We start from the raw sequence: 26,709 nt of genomic DNA, 5'->3' as shown, positions 1-26,709 counted from the left end.
AGAACTAAAAGGAAAAAATTGTCTGTTGATGTACAATATTAATTAGCTCTTTCCTGAAGTAGAAAAGGGAGTCAAGAACTCGTTTCAGTGGTAAGCTGTCCGTGATAGTGGTTCAACGTTTCAAACTTCCTAATTAGACAATTATTTGTTGAATCTGCAATTTTAGAGATAACCATTTTGGCAAAATTATTTGTGCGAATGCTAGTTTTATTTTACTGAATCTGAAAGATGAATCGAGTAACTCTCTTCGATGGTAAGTTTTCCACAACACTAAGTTATTCATTAGAAGTGATAAATTCAAGAATCTGAGGATCCTTTGTTGGTATATCAAATCTATTATTCATTTATTCATTAGAGATGATAAATTCCAGAGTCTGATGATCCTTATGTGGGACTGAAAAGAGTATTTTTTGAGTTCGGCTACCACAAGTTTACAAAGATTTTCAACGCTTGTGTGAGCTTAGCTAGTTGCTGTTTATTGTTGCTCGGTTTCCATTATGTAATAGAGAATTTCAACAAAAATTTGGTTATAAGATATTCACCGGCATTTATTATTTTAATCTACGTAAGTAAAAAATACGAATCGGCTTCATTGCATTTCACGGTTTGTACAATTGCAATTACAGGTAATAATAATGATGTTTATCTCCATGGTTCTCGAAAAAAGGACTCGTTATTTAATCAGCGAACAGAAACGTCTGTTTTGGTCCATCGACAGCGCTGGCCCTCAAGCACGTCTTTTGATTTTGAAGAAGGCTTCGCAAATTAATCGCTTCACCTATTTTATTTACGGAATTTCAGCCGCTTGGAGTATTGTGATGTTACCAGTTTTTGGCAGTCACAGAGAATGGTTGCTCGTTGAATACGTTTTTGACCGATATTTCGGCTCAAGTTCGAATATTTTATCCCATATAACATTATCTTTGACACCTTTCTTTATTTATTCATCAGTTCGTCACTGTGGCACCTTGTTTTACTACATATTGCAGTTGTACTTGCAAATGTTTTTGATCAATCAACACATTTTGCAAATTTGCGAAGACAAGACCGTTCTTGAGAAATTGACGTTTGAACAACGTGTCCGACACGAGAACGAAACATTCAAAAAGTTGTGTTTTTGTATCGACCATCATGTTGTAATAACAAGGTAGAGTGACAACACAAATTTTAGATTGTATGTTTTTGCAAGAATTGTGTTTGTAGATTAACAAAGGAACTAGTAGAAATAGTGAGATCTGTGATGCCATTTGTTTTGCTTTTAGGTGTCCTAAGTTCCATCTCTGCGTTGTACTTCGTATCTTATGTACGTTTCATTTAGTTAGAATACTAGACAACAGATCAAGGTGATTTGTAATGTTTCAGATTTATGCAGACGCGAGCAACATTTTGAAGGTTCGGTTATTTTTTGAGGTTATGTTTCACGTTCTTGTTGTTGCCACTTTTACTCAAGCTGGTCAGATTCTAATCGATGAGGTATCTTGAAAATTGAACTATTCTCTTCGACAATATTAATTTAATTATATTCAGAGTAGTTGCAATTTTGACACTTTGGCGAAATGTTCCTGGTACAATTGGAATAAGAGAAACAAGACGGTTTTACACATTTTTATGACGAATTGTTTAAAACCATTTGCTATCTCTTTTGCTGGAATAGTTTTAGATTATAAAATGGCCATTGCAGTAAGACAATATTTCTAAGCAAATCTGTGCAAATTAGTACAATTTATGTTTTTGCAGATATTTCGTACAGCTTGTAGTTATGCTCTGGTTTTTTACAACTTTCAAAAAGCCAATCGAACTTGAAAGATCCAGTTACGTTATATAGTCAAATTGTTATGTATTATTATTACATATGTATGTAAGTATGTAGGTACCACTGCAATCAAAGACAAATACAACAGTAGTGCATTATTTTTTTAACTTTTGATATACTTAGTAAGTATTTATTGAAAATATCCTTGACGGTGAATGTATTAATAGTATTATTGTATATCAAGAGTTGAAAATGAAAGATTTCACACGAGTTTGCAGAATTGAGCCACAAGCCGTAGGCGCGTGGCTTAAGCAAACGAGTGTGAAATCGAATTTTCAACACGTGGTATACACGATATTTTTCCGATGACCACAAAAAAAAACGCTAATATTCGGTATTCCTTCAAACTTCAAATATTATTCGACAGAGCTGCGGACAAAACATACATTGGTGGCCATGGTTACTACAACTGTGTGCAATGATTTCATTGCGCACAGGCTAGAAGGTATCTGATTGGCTAACCAGTTTCATTGCACACGGGTTCGCTATTTGCATGCAATAGCCAACTTTCAATAATAGTTATTTGTGCGAATTTACGCATTTTTCATAGTGGTCGTCGGAAAAAGATATTTATTCAATGTTCCTGTTAAACATTGACATAATTTTTGTAATTTATTAACTCATTAATCAATTAATTCGTAGGTATAGTCAAAATGTGTATGATTAAACTTTACGTTAGTGAGATTTGTCATAAATTCTAAATAGCTTATTAGCGCACCTAGCTACTTTTGCCGGTAGTGCCAACTTAACGACAAGTCCCCAATCCACATTATAACGTTCCGGATATAGACACTTGTTCAACCAATAAATCAAATAAATACAGCAAACATTGTGTTTTCTTGGGAAATAATAATCATCTAATCATCATGATCAGCATCATTATTCACAAGTCAATTGCTGCCAAAGACGAGAATGGAAAACGGACAAATCGAGGACAATTGTCGTTCTAGATGTTGTAGTACAGTTTTTTAACACATAAAATTGAATTGAGAAGCTCTTGGGTGTTATACCATGTGATCAAATATTGTTTTCCTAATTGTTAAGCTTAACACCTCGCTGCTATTGCACTCAACTGCAAGAAGTAGCGAGATTCTCCACTCAGTGGTTATCAACTATGCAAAAATCTAGGAAATATTTATAGGAGTATGATGAAATGAGGTAGAATAAAACTCTTTGGGAAACATGATGAATGCTTCTGTTGTTATTTATGTAGAAACATTGGTACATGCTTCATCATTATAATGCAAGTAGATGTCTTAATAGTTGTCATTTAAGAATAAACGAATAAAGAGAAAAATATCTAGTTATGTTCAATATTAAACTTGATTTTTAATTCTAAAATAAAGGATGCCTCAGTGATAGGCTGACCGTGACAACACTGGTTAGTCAAGTTTTCAAATTTCAGAATTTAACGGTTCTGTCGACGCTTTACGAAAACTAGTTGTTAAATTTTGAATTTTCCATGCAGTCGCGGACACAAAAAAGTAGGTAATAGATACAACGTTTTTTCGTTAATGTAAGTCTCTTTACTCGTTCTATAAAATTAAAATTTTAGCTGAATTTCTTCTACTTTTTTCTGTCTGTACCTACGAAAATTCTCTCAATCAGGTATTGCGCTCAATGGGAAAAATGCATCAAGGGACTTGCTTGGATGATTAGTTTCCAGCAAAATCCAATTATTCATTACAGATTACAATACACATGCTTATTCTGACATAAAACTATTGACAACTGTCAGTGCCAAAAGGTCTACCAACCGTTAATACACAAAATATATCAATCACATCGCACTCTAATTCCGAATTTATTTGAAGGCACGGTATATTATGAATACGAGTCATAAGACACATTTTGTAGCACGCATGGGTTTAGGGCACGACGAGCTTGCCAGGAGTGCCATGAAAGATCAAGTACTACAAAATGTCTTATAAACGAGATATCACACACAATTTTTTTATTCTGTGCTATTTATGCCCTTTTTAAATGAAACATCGCAGTTTTCAAATTTGCGGAATTTTAGAATGGTTAGTAACACAAAATATGTTACAGTGGAAGTTGCCAATTCTTTGTCCTTTTTTTAAAGAACACAAAATGAAAAATAAAATCATGTAACAACAAAAGTAAAATATTTTGAATATCTGAATAATTACATAGTTATACAGGGTGAAATTGAAATGCATCACAATATGTAAACTACAGTATCTTCAATAAGCGAATAAACCGAAAATGTGGTTCTAACACCTGTGGCGTACGCTCTTGGCACCTGTCCACACTCTTCGGTAGAAAAGTACCATTTTCCCGTAGACGCTGTACAGCCAAAAATGTTGGCGAATGCGGAACACGACGCGCCGGAAATTTTTCGCGATACAAACTTGTGCTAACACTATCTGCACTTCCCATCATGGATCATCAGTCATCACAATCACAAACCTCGAAATTGAAAGAATTAAGATTAGTCAAAAAACAATTATTCCTCAGCTCTAAAAAAATTGAGCTGTTGAAAAGTGTTGATCTGAGAAAAAGAACAATCACATGATATTAGAAAAAAAATATTTTTCCCTACGTTTTGAAAAGCTATATTCTAATATTTTTTGGTGAAAATAATGTTTAAATAATAATAATATAATGTAGGATTTGCGGAACTGAAGGGGAAACAATTGAACACATCATTTCTTATTGCACCGTTTTGGCTCAAAGCGAATATAAGAAACGTCATGATATATTCGCTAAAATTATACACATGAATTTAGCTGTTAAATTCAATTTATTAAAGAATACACAACCACATTATAGTTATACACCAGAAAGTTGTTTGGAAAATGATAATTACAAATTATATTTTGATCGAACAGTTTTAACTGACATTCATATTAAGCATAACAGACCAGACATTATTAATTTAAATAAACAACAAAAGCAAGCATATCTTTTAGATATAGCTGTTCCAGATTCACATAATATAATATAACACAGACATATAACACAAAAATTAATAAATATTTAGAGCTGTCCGTTGCTATGATAAATCTTTGGTGTTTAGAAAAAATTTATAGAATTTACCACTTATAATTTCAGTAACGGGAATAGTACCGCAATCTCTTTTTATAGTATATTAAAGTATAAGTGGATATTAAGGTCTTTAAAACACGGGCAAGTGTTTTAAAGACCAGTTATCCACGAATACTTTACGATATATTTTTTTTAATGTTAAATGAGGCCTTTAATGTCCTCGCCTGTTGTCAAGTCCCGGCTCCGCCTCGACTAGAAAATCCAGACTCGGACAAAAAAGATGCACTTTTTGGTCTTGATACACAAATAATTATTAGCTTAGAGAACAAGTGGAAGTCAGAGGTGTAGGGATTTTCTAAAAAGGCCGACTATTTTGATTTAAAACTGTTTATTCAACGTGTTGTTTACAAGGTTAAAGATTTTCTTAGTTACATCTACGCCTTGGTTTTTGGTACCAACATAAACAAACAAAAATACTGTTATTAAATAACTGTATCATGACAAATACATCAACAAGAGGGAGCCAATTCAGGGGAATATGGCCATTGCAAGAACACGGGTATGAGGACGTGCATTGTCCTGATGAAAAATGATTTTCTTATGCGCTAAATCTGGCCTTTTTTGGCGAATACTTTGGTGCAATCGATCCAAAACATTAGCATAATATTCAAAGATAATCTACCATCAAAATGCCTTTTGCCTCCCAGAAAACTGATGCCATCAGCCCATCACCTTGCCAGTTGTTTCATGGCCATCACTTTCTTTGGAGCCGAGCCACAACGTTCTGTCCATTACTTGAATCGTAGTTTTGTTTCAGGGGTATAGCAGGGTCAGACACTCTTGCGAAATTTACATTCGAACAGTTTTGATCGAGTGTAAAGCAACCGCGGCACCCATTGCACCGATGGCTTTCTCATACCCAATTCTTGGGTTAAAATATTGAACACTCTCTCTTTTGAAATCCCCACAATAATAGCTATTTCAGACAATTTCAATCGTCTGTCTTTCAAGGCCATATCGTGGATTTTGGCCACCATTTCTAGTGGAGTGACATTTTTTGGGTGTCCAGAGCGGTGTTCCTCTTGAATGCTGGTACGACCATGTTTAAAATCAGTCACCCAATTTTTTTACGGTCGCATATGATGGAGCATTTTCGCCCAATACACTCTGCATTTTTTTAAAAATTTCAGCACGCTTTAAGCCGTTAAGGTGCAACAGTTTAATAACAGCGCGATGCTCAATATTTGCCATTGCTAAAAATCCACAAACACGTTTTATTTGAAGAGCTTTTAACAGAAAACTGTTTGACAAATGGATTTGAATTTTTGAGTATTCCCTAATAAGATATAAAACTTTAAAACTCATTAATTGTGTGGACAGGTTCCTTGAAAACGGTGTTTTTTAAATGAGGAAACAGGTAATAATCAAACTGCGTAAGATCTGGCGTTCTTGTAGGGTAGAGATCTCGATTGATCAAAAAATGTCCGCAAATAATTTCTGAATTGTGTGGTGTCATCATTGTAAAGTGCTTGAGGCCCCTTTTCGTTTATCTTCTTACGTTTTGATGTTCAACAACAAAGTGAAGTACGAATAGGTGGAACTGATGACCTAGAAGCACTAGATGACATTCCAACTAATGAGTAATCAGTGACTCACTCTCAAGAAATTTGGAAACGACATGACTCCCATGTTGGCAGCAGTGAGAGTGAGTGCCTTCTGGGATCTCATCAGAATCATTCGGACATCTTTTTGGACGTCTCCAGGAGCTCGGTACCACGATACGAAATAAATATCTTTAGCTACAGCGGTACTCTACAAGGTACAAAATTAAAAAATGAAGTCAATTTAGTGTAAGAAAGTACTCGTCAATGAGGATTTGGCCGTAAAAGCAGATCAGCAGTAGAAGTACCAACCAACCGAGCAAGTGCAAAACAAATCTCAAAGAGTCGTTGAAATTATCGACGATGAGTATTTCAAAACCGAGGGCGCTTATTACGAGAGATGTGAGGGTCAAATGGAGTATCATCATGGTACTGAAAGCTTCGTTGGTTTTGTCCCAGTACCTGCAATTGTAAAGTATTTGGAGTTCAATGGGAAAATACAATACATACATTGTTGTCAACATTGTTTTAGTTTATTTACTTACTTGATTATTTTGATGTGGTACAAGACAATTTGTCGTACACTCTTTTCGATATCTTCCGGTTCTTCTTTGATGACCTTGTCCAAACGACGTACGAGTTTACGACAGTATCTTAATTGAGTCAACACATGCATCATTAAACCCACCAGTGTCATAGATAAAACCACAACGTAATAAGTGATGATCCCACAAGTATAAACTTGAATAAAATAGGCGAGCGGGAAGAGATTTCCCGAAACGTCGAAGGGATAAAAACAACGAGCCATCAGACCGCAAGGATCTCTTTCTCGATACAAATCAGATTTACGTTGCAGTTTGCATTGGCTTCTGTCAACTAGTGGGACAATGCAGTTCATCACGTTGCCAAAGAACCAATAAATGATGATCGCTGGAAAAGAGACATGACATTTTGTTCTCTATTTTCTTGTCAAGACGTTTGGATTACCTTTGCTGTAATATTCTACTGCTTCATCAGTCGCCACAATTTCTTCTTTGGGACAGAACTTTTCAAACTCACCGAGCTGTTCAATCAAAACGTTAACGTCTCGAATTTTCTCGAGGAAACAGTATCTCATGTAGATACATCCTGCAAAATCGATAAGCGCAATGACTCGTTGAATGAGAGCGTCATAACCGTCAGATTCTATAAATGTCGTCCTCACGATACCGTTGAAAACAGTCCAAGCGCTGAAATAAATAATCAGCAGCAGGGACAAACTCTTGAGGTTGTAGCTGTGTGTCACGTGACCGTTTGGTGGCCACATCATTATTACTCTCAACGTTAAGATGTTGAAACTTAGGTGCTCAGTTTCGGACATGGTGGTCTAACAAATGAGGTGTTTGCATCGATGTATGTGACGTTTCAATTGTAGTTCTGAAAGGGTGTTATTGTATTTGAATACTTCAGTGTGTTCCGCTTTGATTTGATATGTCTTTGGCGTCCACTTTTTATCGACCTTCTGTCACTTTTATGTTTAAAATGCTACTGCGTGCAGTGAAGGACAAGAGAGGGACTTTTGCAAATTGTTAAGAGATTGGCATTTTGCACACCATCTACGTTGTCAACGGAAGCAATCAACTGCTGTTCTGATCCTTCTGAAGAGTTCTCTCACCTTGAGTCTAGTCCTTCTGGGAACAAATATTCATTTGGAAATGTGCAAACCTTCTGTGAAGATATCTAGAAATATGTGGACTCTTCTACTCAACTACAACCAAATCTGTTCTACCAAAAAAAATTCTTATGCTTTCATATTTAGTAATAGAGTGAAGTACGAATATGCAGAACTTATGACCTAAAATAAGACAGTCAAGAAGTTGATGAGTCACCGCCTTCACCTACTCTTAAGAAGGTGGCGAAGGCCATAATTCCCATGTTGGCGGCATTTAGTGTGAGAGGTTTTTGAGTCCTCATCAAGATTATGTAGATGTGTCTTTGGACACGCACCGGAGCTAGGTACCAAGGCACAGAGTAAATGTCTTCAGCCACAGCTACGCTCTGCAATTGGTACAGACACGCTTAAGTCATGCTGTTTAAGTCACTTACTTCGTCGATGAGAGTTTGTCCGTAGTAGCATATCAGCAGGAGCAAAATCAACCAGCCGAGAAGGTGCAAACTGAATCTCAAAGAATCGAAGAAATTGTCAACGATCAGAATTTCGAAACAAAGAGCGCTGATGACTAGAGATGTAAGAGTCAGATGGAGCATCATCATTCTGCTGAAAGCTTCGTTGGTGTTTTCTGAATAACTTAAGTTGCCACCTTACTACTACTTTATCAATAATGATAAGTAACGACTTACGTGATTATGGCGGTGTGGTACTTGACGCAAAAGTGCAATTTCTCCAGTAGTTTCTCTTCGGGAAACTTGAGTTCGACAATGAATCTTCTCAAATGCTTGAGTTGGTTGGTGATGTGCATCAGAAAACCGCACAGCAACATGGTTAAGTTTAGAATCACCACGGAGACCATGGTGCAAGTGTAGAACTGGTGGACAAAGACAATTTCAAAAACAGGGGTGTAGTCGAACTTGAACGGAAACCAACACCTGGTGACCAGGCCGCAAGGAATGTCAAGATCTACCATGTTCTGCTCTCGCTGGTACCGACACTTGTCGATGTTCAAGTAAGGCATCGTCATGTACACTATGTTACCTGCGATTCCATAAAACAGAAACACTTTAGCGTAGAGATTGGCCTTTCTGTCGGTTTCCACGAGGCTCGAGGAGTCGCTGAAAGCGGTGAAGTGATCCAGTTGAGCAACCAGTTTCTTGATGAGCCGGCGCTTTTGGATGAAGCAGATTGTCATGTAGATCATTCCGATGATGCAAGTCAAGGCGATTATGTTTTCGGTGAGGGACGTCAGGTTGTGTACGTCTCCTAGGAGTAGGTACAGTTGTTTACAAGTGGATAGGTTTTGAAAGGTGGTAGTACCGTGGAGCTGCAGCACGAAGTCGGCCAAGATCGGTAGGGCGCAAGGCATCAGCGACAAAATGAGAGAAGTGTCTTTGAATAGTCGCCATTTTGTGTAAACGTGGTGGTCTTTATTCGGCCATAAATTCGAGATTCTTAGCACGCTAACAGTGAAGCTGAGAAAAATGTGATTTGGGGACATGTTGAGGAGTTGTGCAACACTGAAGCGTTTCGTGACAGGTTGTTGGTTTTGTGTTGGTGCGACGATGAAAAATTAACAATGTCTGGAAGCTTTGATTGATTGTTTAGCATAAGAAATAGCAAAGTCAAAGGAGACTCAATTTTTTACTAACAACAAGGAGATCTAGGGGGACACTTGATTTGTAGACTGACAGTCTCCTTTAATTATTACTGGAGTCTTGCAATATCTAACTGAAGCATTACGCTTTTTAGATCAGCTGTATTTTATTTTTACACTATTAGTCAATGCAAGAAATAAAAAAAACAACTGAGGCTTTAATCTATTGATCTCGGGCAGGGTTGGTCGGCGAATGAGAGGACTCTGTTTGTGTTTCCCACAAGGAAGTGACGCCTGCCGAAATTCGGCCCACTTTCGTTCACGCTCTAAACGTGTTCGTTTCGTTCTCTCCTCTCCACTCCCTCTACAAAAAAGACTGCGGCTCCGTAAAAGCGAGTTAGACAGAAAGACGATGCTGTTTTTCGAGACCACGTTGAGAGGCGGGATCCAACGGGCTCTTTCTAGAGTCACTCCGGCGTGGAAGAGGCTACAAATCGGCACCGGCCCTGAAGGTGGATTCGACAGATCTACCGCTCCAGAGGGCCGGTAGTAACACTACCAAAAAAGAATGCGTTTGTTGTTAATTTTACTAAGAGAACAATAAAAAATTAATGTTTGTTTTATCTCAGCACTAACATATTATAAAAGACAAGATTTGTGCATTTGTACGCATTACTTGTCTGCTTATAGCTAAGTAAGGACGTGACGAAAAAGTTGACACAAGTCGGAGCATATTTTAGCAAATATTTGGAATATGTTAGATTGAAATTACATTTACTTGATTCCAATGGGCTAGATCAAAATCAAGCTCTGGTGAAGAGCAAGATCTAGATGAAGATGAAATCTTTCGGAGTGAAGACCAACTAGCTGCATATATTTTACAACAGCTTTTCAAATAATTGTTCTCAGGTTCAAAAGGAATAATTTGCTTTGAAATTCCGATAGAGTATCGTTGTGAGATACAATAAAAATTTTACTGGAAAATGATTTGAAAGCAAAATTAAAAATGTAAATGCTATCGACAAACCATCACGGAATAATTAGTAACAATGTCCATTAAGAATTCTTTTTGCAGCTAGGTGCTTTCCTACAACTACAAAGGATTGAAATTATGATTTAAATGGGTTGCTACATCGTACAAGCACTCTTCCTGTTAAGTATTAGACGCCCATGGTTTCTTCCCCTTCTTGTAAATTTTTCATTAGTAACGGATAAAAAGTGCACGTCAAATCACAGGCTTGCTCGCACAGAAATCATTAAAATGTGACACGGATCTGCTAGTCGGTTGTTATCGTGCTCTATCGATATCCAGGAGTGTTCGGTATGCGACCCGTCGTACTTGATATTTGATACGTCAGAACAGTGCAAAGGACAAGAAGATTTCACTTGGCGAGATTGCACTTGAAGCAAGACCAATTTCTGCTCATATCTGCCCATTAAATCTGCAGGTAAAGAAAATAAGAAGGAACTTGAAACTACGAAATCCTGAAGATTCAAACTCAAACCAAATCAAAATCCATCTTGAACAGACAAAAATATACTTTGGTGTGACGTTCTACCAATACTGGTCAAGATCTATTCCAAGATCTGCAACTGCGCAAGGATTCTCTCCCACAATCATGAAGCCTGAAATTTTAAATATGCAGTCGAAGCTAAATATATTTTTTCCATGATCATTGAATTTCCGTGGTCTTTGCTCACTGAAAATAGTGAACAAAGATGCCAATTGAATCACTAGTGAGGAAAAAATATTTTCTCACTAGTGAGCAAAGTGAATGTGTTGCGTGTTTGCCGATTGGGGGCGCCAAATAATTTTTTCAATTTTTTTAAACTACTTTCTGAATATTAATAACTAAGTTTGTCTTATTTTTGACTTATTTAAATTTTTAATCTGTTATTTAAATTTCACTTAACGAAAAAACGTGAAATTGCGTGGGATAAACTTCTGGAAAAATCAGTAAACCAACAACAAACACGCAAAGCCTAACAACTTAACCTCTTTTGTTTGGAATTTTGTTGATCCACGTTTTGTTTTTTGAAAAACTGTTTTCGTGAGTTCCCTGTTGGGCTAATTTTGTAGAAGTTATTGTTTCAGTGATTTTAACAATTATGAAAAATAGTGATGCACATAGATAATGCTAGGTATGTACAGTTTACGTCAATATATCCTCATTTTTTACTCTTGTCATGTTTTTGTCATTTTGATTTATGACAAAAAAATGCTCAATTTTATGATCATGGAAAAAATCAGATTCAACACGCATGTGCAAACGTACATTTAATCACTCGTATAGTTGGTGCCCTTACCTTCGGCTCAGACGCCCAACTTCCGCACTCGTGATTAAATGCACTACTTAGCTCACTTGTATTGAAAATAACTATTTCCTTTTTTTTCCGATCGCAAAACAAACACTCTTGTTGTACCTATGCATTTGTACCAAAATTTGGCTCGTCACTTTTAGAGCACCTCAAGGGTTCATTTTTGTAACCTTGTTACTTCCAATGTTTCAAACCTCCGAAAATACGTACAAAGTTCTCCATCTAAATACCCATAGAATACGAAACCATTGACAAATACTTCTATCTAGGAATTGGGGTCAAAACTGTCCAAAGGTATTGTCAATAAAGAAGTGACTTGTAAAATACAACTTTTATAGAAACTTTATGATACAATCTTATTGATGCCTTGCACCAGCTCTGGTTGGCTCAATATTGTCACGTGATCACCATCCACAGTGACAACTTGTACGGAATGCTCGCACACTTTCGTCAATTGATAATCTTCTTCTTCGCTTGGCGCTATGGCGTACTTGGCCTTGAACAAGTACGCTCTCGATTGAATTTTGTTGTGGGAATATTTGTAATTTATGGCGGCCTTGAGTCGTTTATACAACACCACCATCGCTTGCTTCTCCAATTTTTCTCGAATGGCAACTTCGAAAGGTATCAACGTCAAAGCTAGATCGCACATTTCGTCAAAATCAGAACATTTTAAAAACTTGGCCTGAAACAGCACTATCTAGACCGGAAACTAAGTGTATCATAGTAATACCTTGTACGGGGCCAGCAAATCCACCGGTATCAACATCGAAAAAATTTTGCAGACGAGATTTGTGTGGAACTCGACTTCTGTGTCGCCCGGAAGAGATTTTAATATAGACGACCGTGTATATGTCGGTGAACCATCGATTAAAACGAGTTTACCAGCATAACCTCTACTCTCTAGTAAACTAAGGAATTCTAGACTGACTAAGGTGCCGAAAGAGTAACCGATTAAAGTCAACGGTTTGTCTCTGGATATCTTGTCTTCAACGTGCTAAAAATAAAGCATACTCTCAATTGCTTAGTAGAGTACTTCAACTAACTGGAAAGATTGTTTTTGCAATTCCTTCTATAGAGTCTTCTGGCTCCTGATAGCTGTACTGCACTCCCAAAACTTGAGCATGGAGACTTTCTACCAGACCGCCAAGGCGCGTAAAGACTCCTTGAATTCCCGGAAAGACTAAAACCGTTTGTGCATGCTTGTCTTGACCTTCACCGGAGAGTTTTACAATCGGTCTACGATCGGCTTGGCTGTCTGGTATGAACTGCATGAGCATGGCGTTGCCTTGTTGCGTCTTGTTCAGACACTTTTCTTTCCCAACCTTCTTCTTCGACTCGATCTCTGTCAATCTGGAATGTCGGTAGAGTCAAGTGTACCACAATTTTGAAGTTTTTACTTGGCAAAACTCAAGCACCGGACGTCTTTGGTGGTGATGTAAGTCTCGAACTCCTTCTCCAAAAGTTCGACAACTTCAGTGCCCACCATCGAGTCGATCCCCAGCTCGGCCAGGGTAGCATGTTGACTCACGGTCTTGATGTCCTTGATGCCCAAGACGTTGGCAACGACTTCGACAGCGCTGATCACACCGTGACTCCTATTGCGCTTCTCTGCGACCAACATGCTGGCGACAATCGGATTGTCTTGCTTCAAGAACCTCTCCAGCACTTCCAGACAACTCGAGATCTTCTGTTGAAAAGTACCACCGATCGCCACTTCCTTGTTCTCCTTCTGCATCTTGGCAACGATTCCCACCTTGAACAACAACAGTCAAAACTCCTCAACTCTCATTGATTTTAACGTACGTCTCCGATGGTGCCCCACTGGATCGCCAAAGCTGGAAATCCATCACGTTTTCTCCTCTCACAAATCCTTTCCATGATCGAGTTGGCCATGCCGTAGTTGGTCTGACCGGCGTTGCCGCGACCGCAAGAAACCGAAGAGAAGATGACGAAATACCTAAACCAGATAATCACAATCTGGGAAGCTTACTCAGTACTGACCTCAAATGTGGACAGATCTCGCGAGTTATTTGATCCAAATAGGTGGTGGTTCCAGCTTTGGGGGCCAAGGACAGGCGGAATGTCTCTTCGGTTTGGTCCTTCAGAAGCGCATCTTTCAAGACCACGGCCAGATTGAAGATGGCGTCGATGGGACCTAGTTCTGTAGCTTCTTTGATCAAATCGAGACAGCCTTGCTTGGTTGTGACGTCGCGCGTCGAAATTATAACCTCAACGCCGTAAGACCTCCAAAGTCTGGAGGGAGTTAAGAGAAGATTATCAAATTTACAAACTTACCTTATCCTTTGGGCTTGGTATCCGGTTCGTACTCCAGATCTGGAGACCAAGACCAATTTTTTAGCTTCTCTCAAGACCAGCCAATCGGCCAATTCCAAACCGACTCCTCCCAACCCCCCAATGATGACGTACGACTTGGTCAATTCACAGGTGAATCTTCAATGCAATTACACTAATTAGTACCACAGGTGCGCCTCAAAGATGTGTGTGGACCTCTTCTATTACAGTACTCACCTCGGAAGCGCCGGGAATAACCTTTTGGGTCCAACATCTCGCACATCTCCTTCGTCCCTCACTTTCACCAACACCTTCCCTATGTGCTTCCCAGGGGTCATGTATTTGAACGCCTGCACCAGTTCGTCTCTACCCAACACGACCCTCGGTAAGGGCTTAACGTACCCATCGTGAATACCTTTGTATAAAGCGTCGACAAGTTTCGCTTTTAATTCCGGCGAGTTTTTGAATATCTGGTCCAACATGATTCCGTGGTAGCTTGCTCCTCGTTCGATCAAGAGAAGGTTGAGACTCGAGTCGTTCGCAAGGTCGAACTTACCGATGTCTAAGAAGCGTCCGCCGCGCGCCAAGCATCTCACCGATGCTCTGAGCTTATCTTCGCTCAAAGAATTCAACACGGCGTCAACACCGCGATTTTTAGTACCGGCTTTGATCATTTCCTCGAAAGAGGTATCGCGAGAGTTGCCGATGTGACTTTCAGGAATCTGGGGGTAGTGCTTTCGAAGAAAGTCTCGCTTGTCTTGAGTCCCGACGGTGACGTAGATTTCGAACTGGTGGTGGAGACAGACGTTCAATGCGGCGAGACCGATTCCGCCGGTACCAGAGTGAATCAAGACGGTACTCTTGGGTTTGAGGTCTACGGCCTGCAAGGTTAGTGGGTTAAAAGGCATATTCTTAGTTTGAGAATTTCACCATAAGCAAAGCGTAAATCACTGTGGAGTAGACAATGGGGATGGTGGCTGCGTCTTCCAAGCTCCAAGACTCGGGTACCGCCCACAACAACTGAGAATCACCTCTGACGTGAGTTGCAATCCCACGATTGTCAACAATTCCCATTACTCGGCGCCCCCTTGAATCAAGAAATCGTAGAAACGTGCGATATTTGTTTGGAAATTTACTTCGGATCTAATCCGGCGAACTCGAAGCCTATTAGACACTCTTCTTCGATGCGGTCTGTGGTAATATTTTCCGCACCGATGCGACCTGTCGCCAGCATGATATCTTTGAAGTTGATAGCGGAATAGTAGTTCTGCAAAGGAGTGCGAAGTCATCATCGTCAGTTAAAATAAACTGTACTTACATAGATGAGGACTTGGGTTTTGAGAAGTTGGGACTCGTCAATTGGCGACCCTTCCAACCATCTCATGTTCGACAAGTCTCCCTTTGCTAAAACGTTACCGAAACAATGCTCACATTCCACTTCTTGCAGCTCTTCCAACAGCAAGTGTCTGTAAGTCCCCCATTTGCCCGATTTGTAAATGTTTATGGCGAGATTTTTTCTCAATTGATCTCCATAGAAAGGTTGTCTAGGGTCGAAATCTGGCGCCTCGTCGATCATTAAGAAACACTTTACCTTGTGTCCCCCCGGTTCCTTCCTGAGACAGTTGACCAATCCGATCAAGCTGTCAGGTTCGCGATTTTGACCGTAAACAACGACATTGGCTTCAGATTTCAAAAAGTTTTGCAACTGGGACAACCACTCGAAATTGTTCGATGACACCTCGACAAACTTCTTCTCAATTTTTTCTTCACACTTCTTAAAAAGGATCAATTTCTCTTGGGCCGTCTTGTACTCGGTCACAACTTCGATATTGTCCAAATCCGAGATCTCAAAATCGACTTTTTCTCTAGTCAAGACAAAACCTTTAGGATGAAGAGAATTTAACACCTGTTTTAAGGAAAATGGTTTTTGTAGAAGTTTAGTGGCGATGATCAAAAGCAAGTTGCTCTCAGGAGTTAGAACAAATTGTTCGATTTTGACACCAGGAATCGGATCCAAGTCAGTTTTGGTGGAGATTATCAGATCAGGAGTGACGACAGGGACGTCGTCTAGCACTTTACAAACCAGAGGCGAAAGAATTTCTTCAGACCCCTCCAGAAGTTCAACAGATTTGAACTGACTTTCTAGACTATTCTCGAAGATGATTTGAATGTTGATTCTTATCAGCTGGGACAAGTCGAGCGACCCCTGATTCGGAACGAACTCGTATTTCTCCAAAACTGGCTCCAAATTAGGTTTCTTCTTGGAAATGGATTTTACTGTGAGCCAACGAATTTCAATTCCACCAGATCTGCGCAAGAATTATTTAAAAGCGTCCAGGTTGGCACCAAATCATACTTTATCATGTTGCAATCTTTGTAGACGTGCACGGGAATCAGAGGTTCATTATCTTTAAAACTGTCAACAACTTCTAAGTGTTTCAACGGATCAATTGATAACTTCTTTATCCCTACAGGAACATAGAGCAATCTGCTGTCAACTTGAAGGATCTTCATTTGAAGCATTTTATCCACGAAGGTGCTCCAATTGTTCTCCCACTTGACCAGACCGGTGGAGGCACCTATATCACACCTCGCAATACCCTTAAAGATACCACTGATCAGGATCTATGAAAAAATCTACACAATATTGTCAGTCCTGCCTGTAATTGTAGCCTCGAAGGTTGAGTTCTTTGTAGATCTCGTCTTGTTCCAAAATTTGAGTCGCATCTTCGCTGCACAGATGAAATGGTTTTAAATTCGTTTGTTCTTGACTCACATTAGAACAGTGGTAAATTCGACCGGTTACAACAACCATGCCATTGTGCATGACTTCAAAGTTGCCACTGCCTCTCTGGATGGTAACGAAGAGTTTGATGAAACTACTTTTTGGCATCGTCACAGCTCGGATGAATTTGCAATCTTCGAAAATCACAGGAAAGTTGATAACTGACAACTTCCAACTTTGGGAAAGGGTCTGCCACACTAAATACAAAAATTCCGAGGCGGGGAACAAGTTGCGACCTGAAACTTAATGTCAGCAAGTTGTGCTAAGACGTAGATCAACAAACCATCAATCACGTGTCCCGCTATGTGCTTGAACTCTTCGTAGTCGGTCGAGACGTTGTATTCCATCTGTTCCACTCCTGATGCAATGAACTCAGTAAACTCGTAACCGAACCAGCTCTTAGCGTGGTCCCACTTGACCATGGGCGAGATCATGGCAGTCCCTCGACTGACAGGGTACACGACTTCTGGATACAACTTGTGCAATTGAGGATTGTAACCGCATTCATACAATCTACAAGAGTTTAAGTTAAAAGCAACCTACAATCTGGATTTAGACAGGTACCTTCCCAAAATCTCCAAAAAGTTGACGAGGTTGCCTTCCAAAAGCAAGACGTCTTTGTTGTCTAATTTTTGGTCGGAAACATTCAAGACTAACGAATTTTTCGGGATTTTGAGCAACGTTTCGTGGCCGCGCAACTCTAGATTTTTTAAATTTTTACTAAAGTATCGGTCTTGTCTTTTGGGAACCGGTTTAAGCAAACTATTGAATTTGGCGATGTCGTCGAAATGGATGTTCGAGGGTTCTTGACTGATCTTGTAGGCTGTCAATGCCGCTTCTTCTATGGTGATGAGGTCGTAGTAGTAATCGCTCACTATCTTGCCCCAAGAGTCGCCATACACTGCGGTCGGGAGCAGTTCTAACGTTTTCAAGAGATCCACGAGTCCGACTTGCATGGCGATGGCACCGAGGAGGTTGTCTTTTTGGATTTGATCCTTCAAAATCGTGTCCAAGATGTTGACGTTTTTGGTTGCCAAAATGTTATCGATTCTTCAAATAAAATGGACTAGGGTGAATCTTCGACGAAGAAGACTTACCTGGAGATTGTATTTTTGAAGATTGTGAAATGCATAAGATAGGAACCTACAAGCTTGAAGGAGCGTTCAAATTGGCCAAAATAGACGTAAAGAGGTTTGTGTTGAAAGGAAAAGAATTTCGAAGATGTTCTAAGAGGACCGTTCTTCGACGCTATTGTGAAACCTCGATAAATGTGATTGGCAAGATTCATTTTGTAAATTTGATGGAGAATACCAACGTGTTCCGCGTCAAGATTTCTACTGTTGACATCGTTCAACACAGACAAAACTGCGTCTTCTGTCCTCCCACTAACGCAGACCAATCTGGGAACGTCATCTCTGGGTACTCCTCCGTCGACTTTCTTCTTTTTGAACCTTTTGAGCACCGCGTGACAGTTATTACCTCCTAAACCAAAATTGTTGATTCCCACCAGAGCCTCGTCGCCTTCTAACTCTGTCAAATCGAGTACCACCTTCATTCTACCTAGCTGGAATCCCTCCATGCCCGTCTTGATCTCTTTTAGGTTGATATTAGGAGCAATCGACCCAGTGTCCATTGCGATCAACACTTTGATGACGGAACAGACTCCAGAAGCTGATTCTGTGTGGCCGATATTCGACTTGACCGCACCGACCAAGAGAGGTTGGTCGCATTTTTTGGCCAAGGCGTGGTCGATGGCTTCGACTTCTTGGGGATCTCCGGCTAGGGTGCCGGTGCCGTGCGCCTCTAAGAAGCCGAGTTTGGAGGGGTGGACCCCGCTCTCGTCGTAGATTTCGTCCAAAAGTTGCTTCTGCGCTATCTTCGAAGGGAAGTTGATACCTTGTTTTTTGAAACCGTCAGAATTGGCTTTGGTGTTGATGATTTGGGCGTAGACCCGACGCGCATTCTTCGTTCTTTGGAGGAAGATGCACGCGACGGTATCACTTCTGACGAAGCCGTTGGCGTCTTGGTCAAACACGCGACAGACGCCTTCACTACTCAGTACTCCCAACCTTTAGTAAGCACCGATATATGTAAACACCTTCAAACGTAAATACAGACAGCAATACCGGAAATATTGAATTGTGTTGCTCGGATGTAGGATTATATTGCTACCGGCAACTATAGCACTGTCGCATCGTCCACTCCGGATGGCTTTGAACGCCAAGTCCAACACGTTCAGAGAACTGCTGCAAGCTGTGTCCACGATGCACGCCGGACCTTTTAGTTTCAGAAAGTAGCTGATCCTGTGCGCGTTCAGAGAACGCAAGTACCTAAAACGCACTGACTCAGTACCGACAGTACCGCCGTCGAAACGTACCCCGTCATTCCAAATCTCTGCGGTTCTGTAATACCCGTCAGGATGGTGTGTTCCATCTCCGACCAACACGTACCAACGAAGACTCCCGTTCTCGAACCTTCTATCTCGGAGGGATTCATTCCGGCGTCCATGATCGCCTCCACCACCGTCTCCAACAAGATCCTCATCATGGGGTCCATAATGTTGGTTTGCCGGTGGTGCACCCCGAAGTATCCGGCGTCGAAGCGGTCCACGTTGGGGATTTTGCCTCCCCTCTGTGGTATTTCAGGGTGGTCAAGTTTCCAGCGTCGATCGTTCATCATGTCCGTTTTACTGAAGAGCTTGTCGCGAAATTCGTGAATGGATCTGGAATCCGGAAAGCGACCAGACATGCCGGAAATGACTACTTCTTCGCCCGGAGGAGCAGAGGAGAACCATCGGCTGTACTCGAAGTTAGGTTCCCCGGATCTAGCGTGAGGTTGACTCGCGTCCATCTTTACTTGTTGGACAAAAATGTTATAATCTTAGAAAAGCAAGAAAGTAAATTGAAAAAATGGAATTCACGAAGAATCCCTAAGAGCTTAAAACTTGACATGTTTTGCTTTGTCAGTCTACATCTCTATGCTATGACATATGTCACTAACTGTAACACTAATCATTATTAGGCAGATAAGAATAGATAAAAAATTGTCACCAAATGTTAAAAACAAGTAACAATGCAAGAAATGTCTTGGTCACTTACCTTGCTGGTAAACTACCTGAGTACCACAAAACTGACATTTGAATTCTGTTATTTTGCTTAATTTATATGGCAAAGTGACTGAAGCGGGGAGTGGAAATTTAAGAAATGAAATAAACAAGGTTGTCTGCGTATATTGCATTGTAATGCGCCTCTATGCAATTTTCCGATTAATGTATTTCAAATTTAAAGTCCTAATAAAAAATGACTAAGTATCGCATTTTAATCTTGTCTGACCCGGGTTTCCTGTTTGCGAACAACAATATTTGTTGTTAAGTCACATAAACACACAAAGAATTGTCTTGGTTCACGAAAGTGAAGCAGTGATTGCTGCTTGCGAAAACGTTTCATCATTTTAACCTCAGACTGAGGATAGATGTCCTGCTCTACTGAAACTCTCCAAGAGGAAATTTTTACCATCTCTGTGATTTTCAAACTTCAGAGGCGCTTATAATGTTAACGCTGCAAGGTCTGGAACCGAGCATCGTGGCCAAGCGCGTAGCGCGCCACTTTGTACTCGGGTGGTCCCGGGTTCTAATCCCGGGGCCGCCTGACCTGGGGTGTGGGTTTTTTCAGGGATTTTCCCACATCATCACATCGTGACATGACCACAGATCTCATATCACAGATAAGGCGAATGCTGGGTCAGTATCTACCCCTCAGAACCTACCACCTTCCTTCCGTACCCATCCTCACCGTACTCGTTCCGAATCTTCCCGTCAGTGGAGCTGAAAAGGCTCAGGAATCCTCGACTAATCTCAACTAAAGAATCGTCGTGAAATTTCATGTTTATTTCTTTCAGCATGGAAGGATAAATAAATAATTATTTAATATTATATTAATTCATTTTTTTATTCAATTCTGACGTTTTAAACCGTATTTATTAATTTCATAACAACCCAGGTAAACAACTGTTTATTCGGTAGAGTGAGTTAATATATTTTTTTTTTTAATTGCCATTCCCGTTTTTTGCCATACGGCTTTTACGGTACCTTTCGGTCGGCCGTTTTTCCAATTCATTTTTCTTGTTCCTTTGCCTATCCTCTCTTCAGGTGATGCGACGGGGCTCCGGGGCACTTTCCCCGGCCACCCACGCCCATTCCACCTCACATTCACAGAAATACACAACAACATTTATACACCCATGGGCGCCTTTTCCCGACGGGACTCGAACCCGTGCTGACCTCGCGGTGGTGGCCGAAAGTGTTGATTCTTCCTTCCACCACCCTACCGTCAGCCCCGAGGAGACATACACACACATCCATGGCGCGGCGCAGGTTCCTTCCTTTAAAAAAATCCTCCCCCTTCGGTGAGATTCGAACCCACTAGCATCGGGACCGCGACCTCGGAGTACTTTCTCCGACAGCCATGCGGCCACCAAGCCGCAGCCGAGTTAATAGTTATTTACATAATTAGTGGGATAAAAGCAATATTACAGGACTCGAGTGTGAAGATTGCAAATGACGAGGGCGTTAGTTCGAGTTCATCTGTAATCACACGAGTTTCCTGTGATATGCTTTAGCCCACGTGTTATTTATTACAAAAAAATTTCTACTTTGCGTTCGTACTGATGCTATTACGATACTGTTTTGCGTATCGTAATAGGAAAAGGCGTGCTAATTATAGTTAAAAAATGAAATGTCACTGTTTCTATTATTATTATTAATAATAATAGAAACAGTGACATTTCATTTTTTAATGTTAACGGATACTGTGGTGTCGCGGCAGACCGCAGACGTGACCTTGGGTGGAATCCTTCAACTTTAATGGTTTAAAATTTTTTTTTTAATTGAAAAAGTGGCAAAGTAGAAAAAATACTGTATGACATCTCGTTTATAAGGCATTTTATCGCACTTACTCCTTTAGGGCACTCCTCGCTACGTTCGTCGTGCTGTAAACCCGTGCGTGCGATAGAATGCTTCTTATAAGACTCGTATCATAATATACTATTATCTAAGACCGTCCCAAATTAAAAAAATAAATCTTATTTATTGATTTTCGCCAGTGAAATAAATGAGTTTTATTACCACACTCAGTGGGTACTTGATCACATTAACTGATTTATTAGGGAACCTAACACATTCTCTGAGTTTTTGGCTCATGGTATAACATATCTGAAACCAAAAGATTCCGATACTAAAAATCCATCAAAATATAGACGAATCACATGTCTGCCTACCATTTATAAAATTATGACATCTTGCATTAAAGTAATAATTTATGACTGTTTTGTCACCGATGAGAATTTTCATCAGCGAATGTACTTTTTTGAGTTGGGTGTTTTTGGGCATGAGTTCTGGACACGACCACTTTTCTTGATTGATTCACTTGTTGGATTGACGATACGGTACCGAATCCGGCTCGAAGGACCAATGTTTTGTCACCAATGAGAATTTTCGACAAAACAATGACCATTGTCAAAAATTAAATATACTTAATGAAGAACAAAAAGGTTGTGTTAAGGAGTGTTTTGGTTGTAAAGAACAACTCATAATAGATACGGTAATAATGGAACAAGAGCGAAAAAATAAAAAACATATTTATACCGCATTCATAGATTACAAAAAAGCCTATGATTCATGGTTACTTAAAATTCTTAAAAGTTATAAAGTTAATTTGGATTTGATTAACTTTTTATTCCATGTTATGACATTTTGGAGAACTACTTTAAATTTATCAATAAACAATATTAAATTAAAATCCTAGCCTATTCAAATTAAAAGGGAGATTCTTTAAGCCCTTTATGGTTTTTTCTAGCCATTAATCCTTTGACAAATCTATTAATATTTGACTTAATAATACGACACTATCCAAATTAAATCACCTTCTTTATATGGATGACATAAAACTTTATGCATCTAAAAAGAATCACATTTTATCTTTGTTAACAATAACTGAAAATTTCTCAAATGATATTGGGATGAGTTTTGGTATTGATAAATGTAAAACGCAATCAATATGTCGCGGTCATTACGAAAATTTAGAAATATAACTCAAGAAGGAGAAATCATTAAAAATTTAAATAAAGGAGAATTTTATAAATATTTAGGTATTAATCAATCAAATCATATTCAACACTCAATTATAAAAGAAAATTTAGAAAAGCAATTTTATTTAAGAATTAAATCTCTTTTAAAATCAAAATTAAACGGTAATAATTTAATTAAAGCAGTCAATACATATGCTGTTCCATTGCTGACCTATTTTTTTGGTGTTGTAAAATGGTCCAAAACTAATTTACAGAATATAAACATTAAAACCAGATTTCCTTTTACCAAATTTAGTAAACATCACCACAAATCTTCTATTCAAAAATTTAATTTACCACGCGAAAACGGTGGTAGGGGTTTTTCAAATCTAGAAATACTGCAACACAATCAAATTGTTTCACTAAAAAAATTATTTCCCTTTTACATGGGAGATATTTTAAAGAACTGGAACAACCAGAAATTAATATTCAGGCTTCTCAGGCATGGCTTAAGAAATCAAATATTCACCCTGAGACGGAGGGTTTTATATTTGCAATTCAAGATCGTGTTATAGATACAAGAAATTATAAAAAACACATATGCCGTTTTGCAATCGATCATTGATAGATGTAGGATTTGTGGAACTGAAGGGGAAACAATTGAACACATCATTTCTTCTTGCACCGTTTTGGCTCAAAGCGAATATAAGAAACGTCATGATATATTCGCTAAAATTATACACATGAATTTAGCTCTTAAATTCAATTTATTAAAGAATACACAACCACATTATAGTTATACAACAGAAAGTTTTAACTGACATACATATTAAGCATAACAGACCAGAGATTATTATTTTAAATAAACAACAGAAGCAAGCATTTCTTTTAGATATAGCTGTTCCAAATTCACATAATATAACACAAAAATGCGGTTTTTTAAATATATTTTTTTTTGCTAAGAGAACAATAAAAAAATTCATGTTTGTTTCATTTCAGCAGTTCAGCACCAACATATTATAAAACACAAAATTTGTACGTTTGTACGCATCACTTGTCTGCTAATAACTAAAGAATGACGGTACATATTTTGATGAGGCCTTCACTGCTAGATAGTATTTCTTCAGGTAAAGTTTTAGCTTACGAACTAGTCACCAGCTTGCAAGGGAACTAAGTAAGAACGTGACGCAAAAGATGACGCATTTTGTATGTGTGAGACATAAGATACAGCAATAGGTCAAGTACTGGGGACAAGACGTACCTTTTGTTTCTATTTCAGTCGCACGCATGTGATTAACAAATATATTATTCCTAGCGTTTTCCATGAGTTAGGTATATTGTATATCCATGAAAGGATATTTCTTTATTTGAAAAATTGTAAGGAGTGGAACATACAATACAGGTCTTCATCTTTAAAGCAAAAAATTATTCACAAATAATTTGTCACGATGACGTTTCTCAATTATCAGTCAACTAGACGAATACGAGGTACTTCTCTATTCAAGTGCAGATGTATGGAAACAAGACAAGAATACATTAATTGTGTGCTAGAGAAAAATGGAGGATAGTACCGGAATCGTTGATATGTTTTCCCAAGCAACGAAATACGTTTATATGGAATGGCTGTATCTTCCCCTTATATATCTATGGTGTGAGATTTATTGAAATTGTAGACATTATCAATGTTGTCGACTTGGTGATGTGGTGACATCAAAATTCGCTCATCTCTTCAAACCTTGTGCAAAATCTTGTGAAACGTCAGTTTCGATGCTTCATTTAGTTCCAGAGTTCGTTGTCAATCTCCGTTAGAATCATCATGTACGTATACGAAGCTTGCAAAATCTGTAAAGATAAATTAAAATTTAAGAAATAACACGTTGTGGTACTCACAGCTAGAAGAAACTCGAACGAAAACACATAAAAAATTCCAGCTTTGACACCAAGCGGCGTTTGTGACCTCATCATCATCATCCTTATGTAGAAATTAATTTCGGCATCGTATTCGTACCAGTTTAAGGAGTAGATTACTTGAGATAATGAAGTACTCTGTGATCAGAACAGTTAGAATGCGATTCTTAATTACGGATAACGGAAGTACCTCATCTATCAGGGTTTGTCCACTATTGGATAACAAACTTAGAGTGACCAACCAGCCCAGAAGATGTATCACTGCTTTAATCTCCATTTGCTGAAGTAGAGAAAATAAAGTTCAGAAGACGGTACTAACGCTTTTTACACTATTTACTTGCAAGATTTGATGGTTCAATATACCTAGGATTATTGAGGACAGAACGTAATGCACTGCATTGAGACTGCCGAAACAATCGTTGAATTTTTCAGTAAGTCTACAAAAAAATCAATATTGGACATGTCACGGTGAGTGAAACTGGTACCTCAAAATGCGAACATGGTACTGAACCGACCACTTCAACTTGTTCATCTTTAAGCCACGTGGTAGTACCTCAATATTTTCCAGAACATTTTGTAAGTGTTCAATTCTGACTGTTATGAAATCGACGCAAGTTACAGCAAAATAGGTGCCCAAAATAGCTGCTAAGAGTACCAATAGGATACAGAATGCTTGCAGTGAAAATACGATGTGTTTAATAATGGGGTCGCTTAGATCGAAAGGTAGCCACACGGGTACCAGAAAACCACACACATCTCTTGCATTCTGCTCGTCGTATTTTCTTCTGCAGTACGGCTCTTCGAGGTAGCTTACAGCCGAATAGACTAGTAAACCCACGACGCAATAGCCGTACAAAAGTTTAACGCGTTTGTTGTGCTGTTCTTTGAATTCGACCAAATTTTCCGGTTCCCCAAATTGTCGAAAATTTCCAAGATCTTTAGCAAGGTCAACAAAATCGTTAACTTTTATAAAGTATAACACAAAGGCGTAACTGAGAAAGACTCCCGTGAAAAAGACCACGATGCTATCAGTGAAATTAATGTTGGCGTTGTCTGAAATAACCTCCGGAAAGTTAACGGAAAAAAGGTTTCAACCTCCAACTTACTCAGATATTGTACGAGGACATATGCTCCAGTTGCAAATCCAAACCAAGTGGTTGGGCAATATATTAACAAAGTTTTCAACATTTCGCACACTGTCACATATTCGTTGTTTTGAGGCCACATGCGTTGAAATCTTAACAAAGCTATGACAGCTTGAGAGAAGTGATGCACTTATTGAACTTGCTGATCTCGCCTTCTATCCATGTTGTTGCTCACGGATGATCCAGAATCACAGAATACTCACGATTACTTGAGAGTTGCTTTTATTACATTTAATAATTCTGCGACATGGTAGCTACCAACTGTGCGTGTGAAGAGGAATAAAGACGTTCAGCGACTGCTTGAAATAACTCAATCATTGTTTTTGTTGGTGTAAGTCCAGTCCAGTAAAAGTTTAATTAATGACTATTTCTTTTATTTAAGCTTGACCTGACATTAGCATTGGCGTGCGTCTGTCATTCTTTCTATATGCTTTTTCCATTCTATTTTCCTCCTTTTACCCACTCATTTAAATTATTATCTATCTTACATGTTTTTCTAATATCTCTACTCCTTGCTCTATTT

The 26,709-nt window shown here is 39.0% G+C and overlaps 3 protein-coding genes and 1 long non-coding RNA gene across 5 annotated transcripts; 1 reads left to right on the top strand and 3 right to left on the bottom strand.

Moving 5' to 3' along the window:
* The first annotated feature begins 223 nt into the window (after positions 1 to 223).
* LOC138129652 (uncharacterized) lies at positions 224 to 1,837 on the top strand. Of its 2 annotated transcripts, none has more exons than XR_011159301.1 (4): positions 224 to 1,147; positions 1,204 to 1,473; positions 1,528 to 1,680; positions 1,738 to 1,837. It is a non-coding gene; the product is annotated as an uncharacterized lncRNA (long non-coding RNA). The 2 variants fall into 2 exon arrangements; XR_011159302.1 differs by having other exon boundaries at positions 1,190 to 1,473.
* A 4,280-nt stretch (positions 1,838 to 6,117) lies between these two features.
* LOC138129426 (odorant receptor 4-like) lies at positions 6,118 to 7,783 on the bottom strand. The gene is made up of 6 exons (XM_069045719.1): positions 7,600 to 7,783; positions 7,411 to 7,551; positions 6,969 to 7,353; positions 6,685 to 6,885; positions 6,479 to 6,632; positions 6,118 to 6,430 (listed from the first exon to the last, which is right to left on the bottom strand). The coding sequence occupies exons 1-6, from the start codon at positions 7,781 to 7,783 to the stop codon at positions 6,377 to 6,379; spliced, it is 1,119 nt and encodes a 372-aa protein (XP_068901820.1). The 3' UTR covers positions 6,118 to 6,376.
* On the bottom strand, positions 7,387 to 9,575 carry LOC138129425 (odorant receptor 43a-like). The gene is made up of 4 exons (XM_069045718.1): positions 9,395 to 9,575; positions 8,764 to 9,340; positions 8,509 to 8,710; positions 7,387 to 8,460 (listed from the first exon to the last, which is right to left on the bottom strand). Exons 1-4 carry the CDS (start codon positions 9,573 to 9,575, stop codon positions 8,272 to 8,274), a joined length of 1,149 nt encoding a protein of 382 aa, XP_068901819.1. The 3' UTR covers positions 7,387 to 8,271.
* A 2,901-nt stretch (positions 9,576 to 12,476) lies between these two features.
* On the bottom strand, positions 12,477 to 19,920 carry LOC138129424 (fatty acid synthase-like). Its single transcript, XM_069045717.1, is given in 18 exon segments — positions 12,477 to 12,987; positions 13,037 to 13,343; positions 13,391 to 13,746; positions 13,797 to 13,950; positions 13,995 to 14,246; positions 14,289 to 14,503; positions 14,567 to 15,166; positions 15,216 to 15,372; positions 15,422 to 15,552; positions 15,604 to 16,594; positions 16,642 to 16,899; positions 16,946 to 17,306; positions 17,354 to 17,583; positions 17,635 to 17,795; positions 17,865 to 18,120; positions 18,168 to 19,121; positions 19,197 to 19,400; positions 19,448 to 19,920. Coding segments are annotated over 18 exon segments (6,336 nt in total). The 3' UTR covers positions 12,477 to 12,711.
* Between the last annotated feature and the right edge of the window lie 6,789 nt (positions 19,921 to 26,709).

Source organism: Tenebrio molitor, chromosome 4 (genome assembly GCF_963966145.1).
Source record: "Tenebrio molitor chromosome 4, icTenMoli1.1, whole genome shotgun sequence".
NCBI classification, from domain to species: Eukaryota; Metazoa; Arthropoda; class Insecta; order Coleoptera; family Tenebrionidae; genus Tenebrio; species Tenebrio molitor.
Note: the sequence above shows the minus strand (reverse complement) of the source record. Positions and strands in the feature narration are given on the sequence as shown.

What these genes read in the sequence shown, in the direction of transcription:
- LOC138129426 (XM_069045719.1), bottom strand. Translation starts at nt 7,783, where the DNA reads ATGTCCGAAACTGAGCACCTAAGTTTCAACATCTTAACGTTGAGAGTA. An exon ending in GACATTTATAGAATCTGACG is followed by an intron (nt 7,552 to 7,599) that starts GTTATGACGCTC and finishes TCGATTTTGCAG; the next exon opens with GATGTATCTACATGAGATAC. An exon ending in AGTAGAATATTACAGCAAAG is followed by an intron (nt 7,354 to 7,410) that starts GTAATCCAAACG and finishes TCTCTTTTCCAG; the next exon opens with CGATCATCATTTATTGGTTC.
- LOC138129425 (XM_069045718.1), bottom strand. Translation starts at nt 9,575, where the DNA reads ATGTCCCCAAATCACATTTTTCTCAGCTTCACTGTTAGCGTGCTAAGA. An exon ending in TACCACACCGCCATAATCAC is followed by an intron (nt 8,711 to 8,763) that starts GTAAGTCGTTAC and finishes TGGCAACTTAAG; the next exon opens with TTATTCAGAAAACACCAACG. An exon ending in GACAAACTCTCATCGACGAA is followed by an intron (nt 8,461 to 8,508) that starts GTAAGTGACTTA and finishes TACCAATTGCAG; the next exon opens with AGCGTAGCTGTGGCTGAAGA.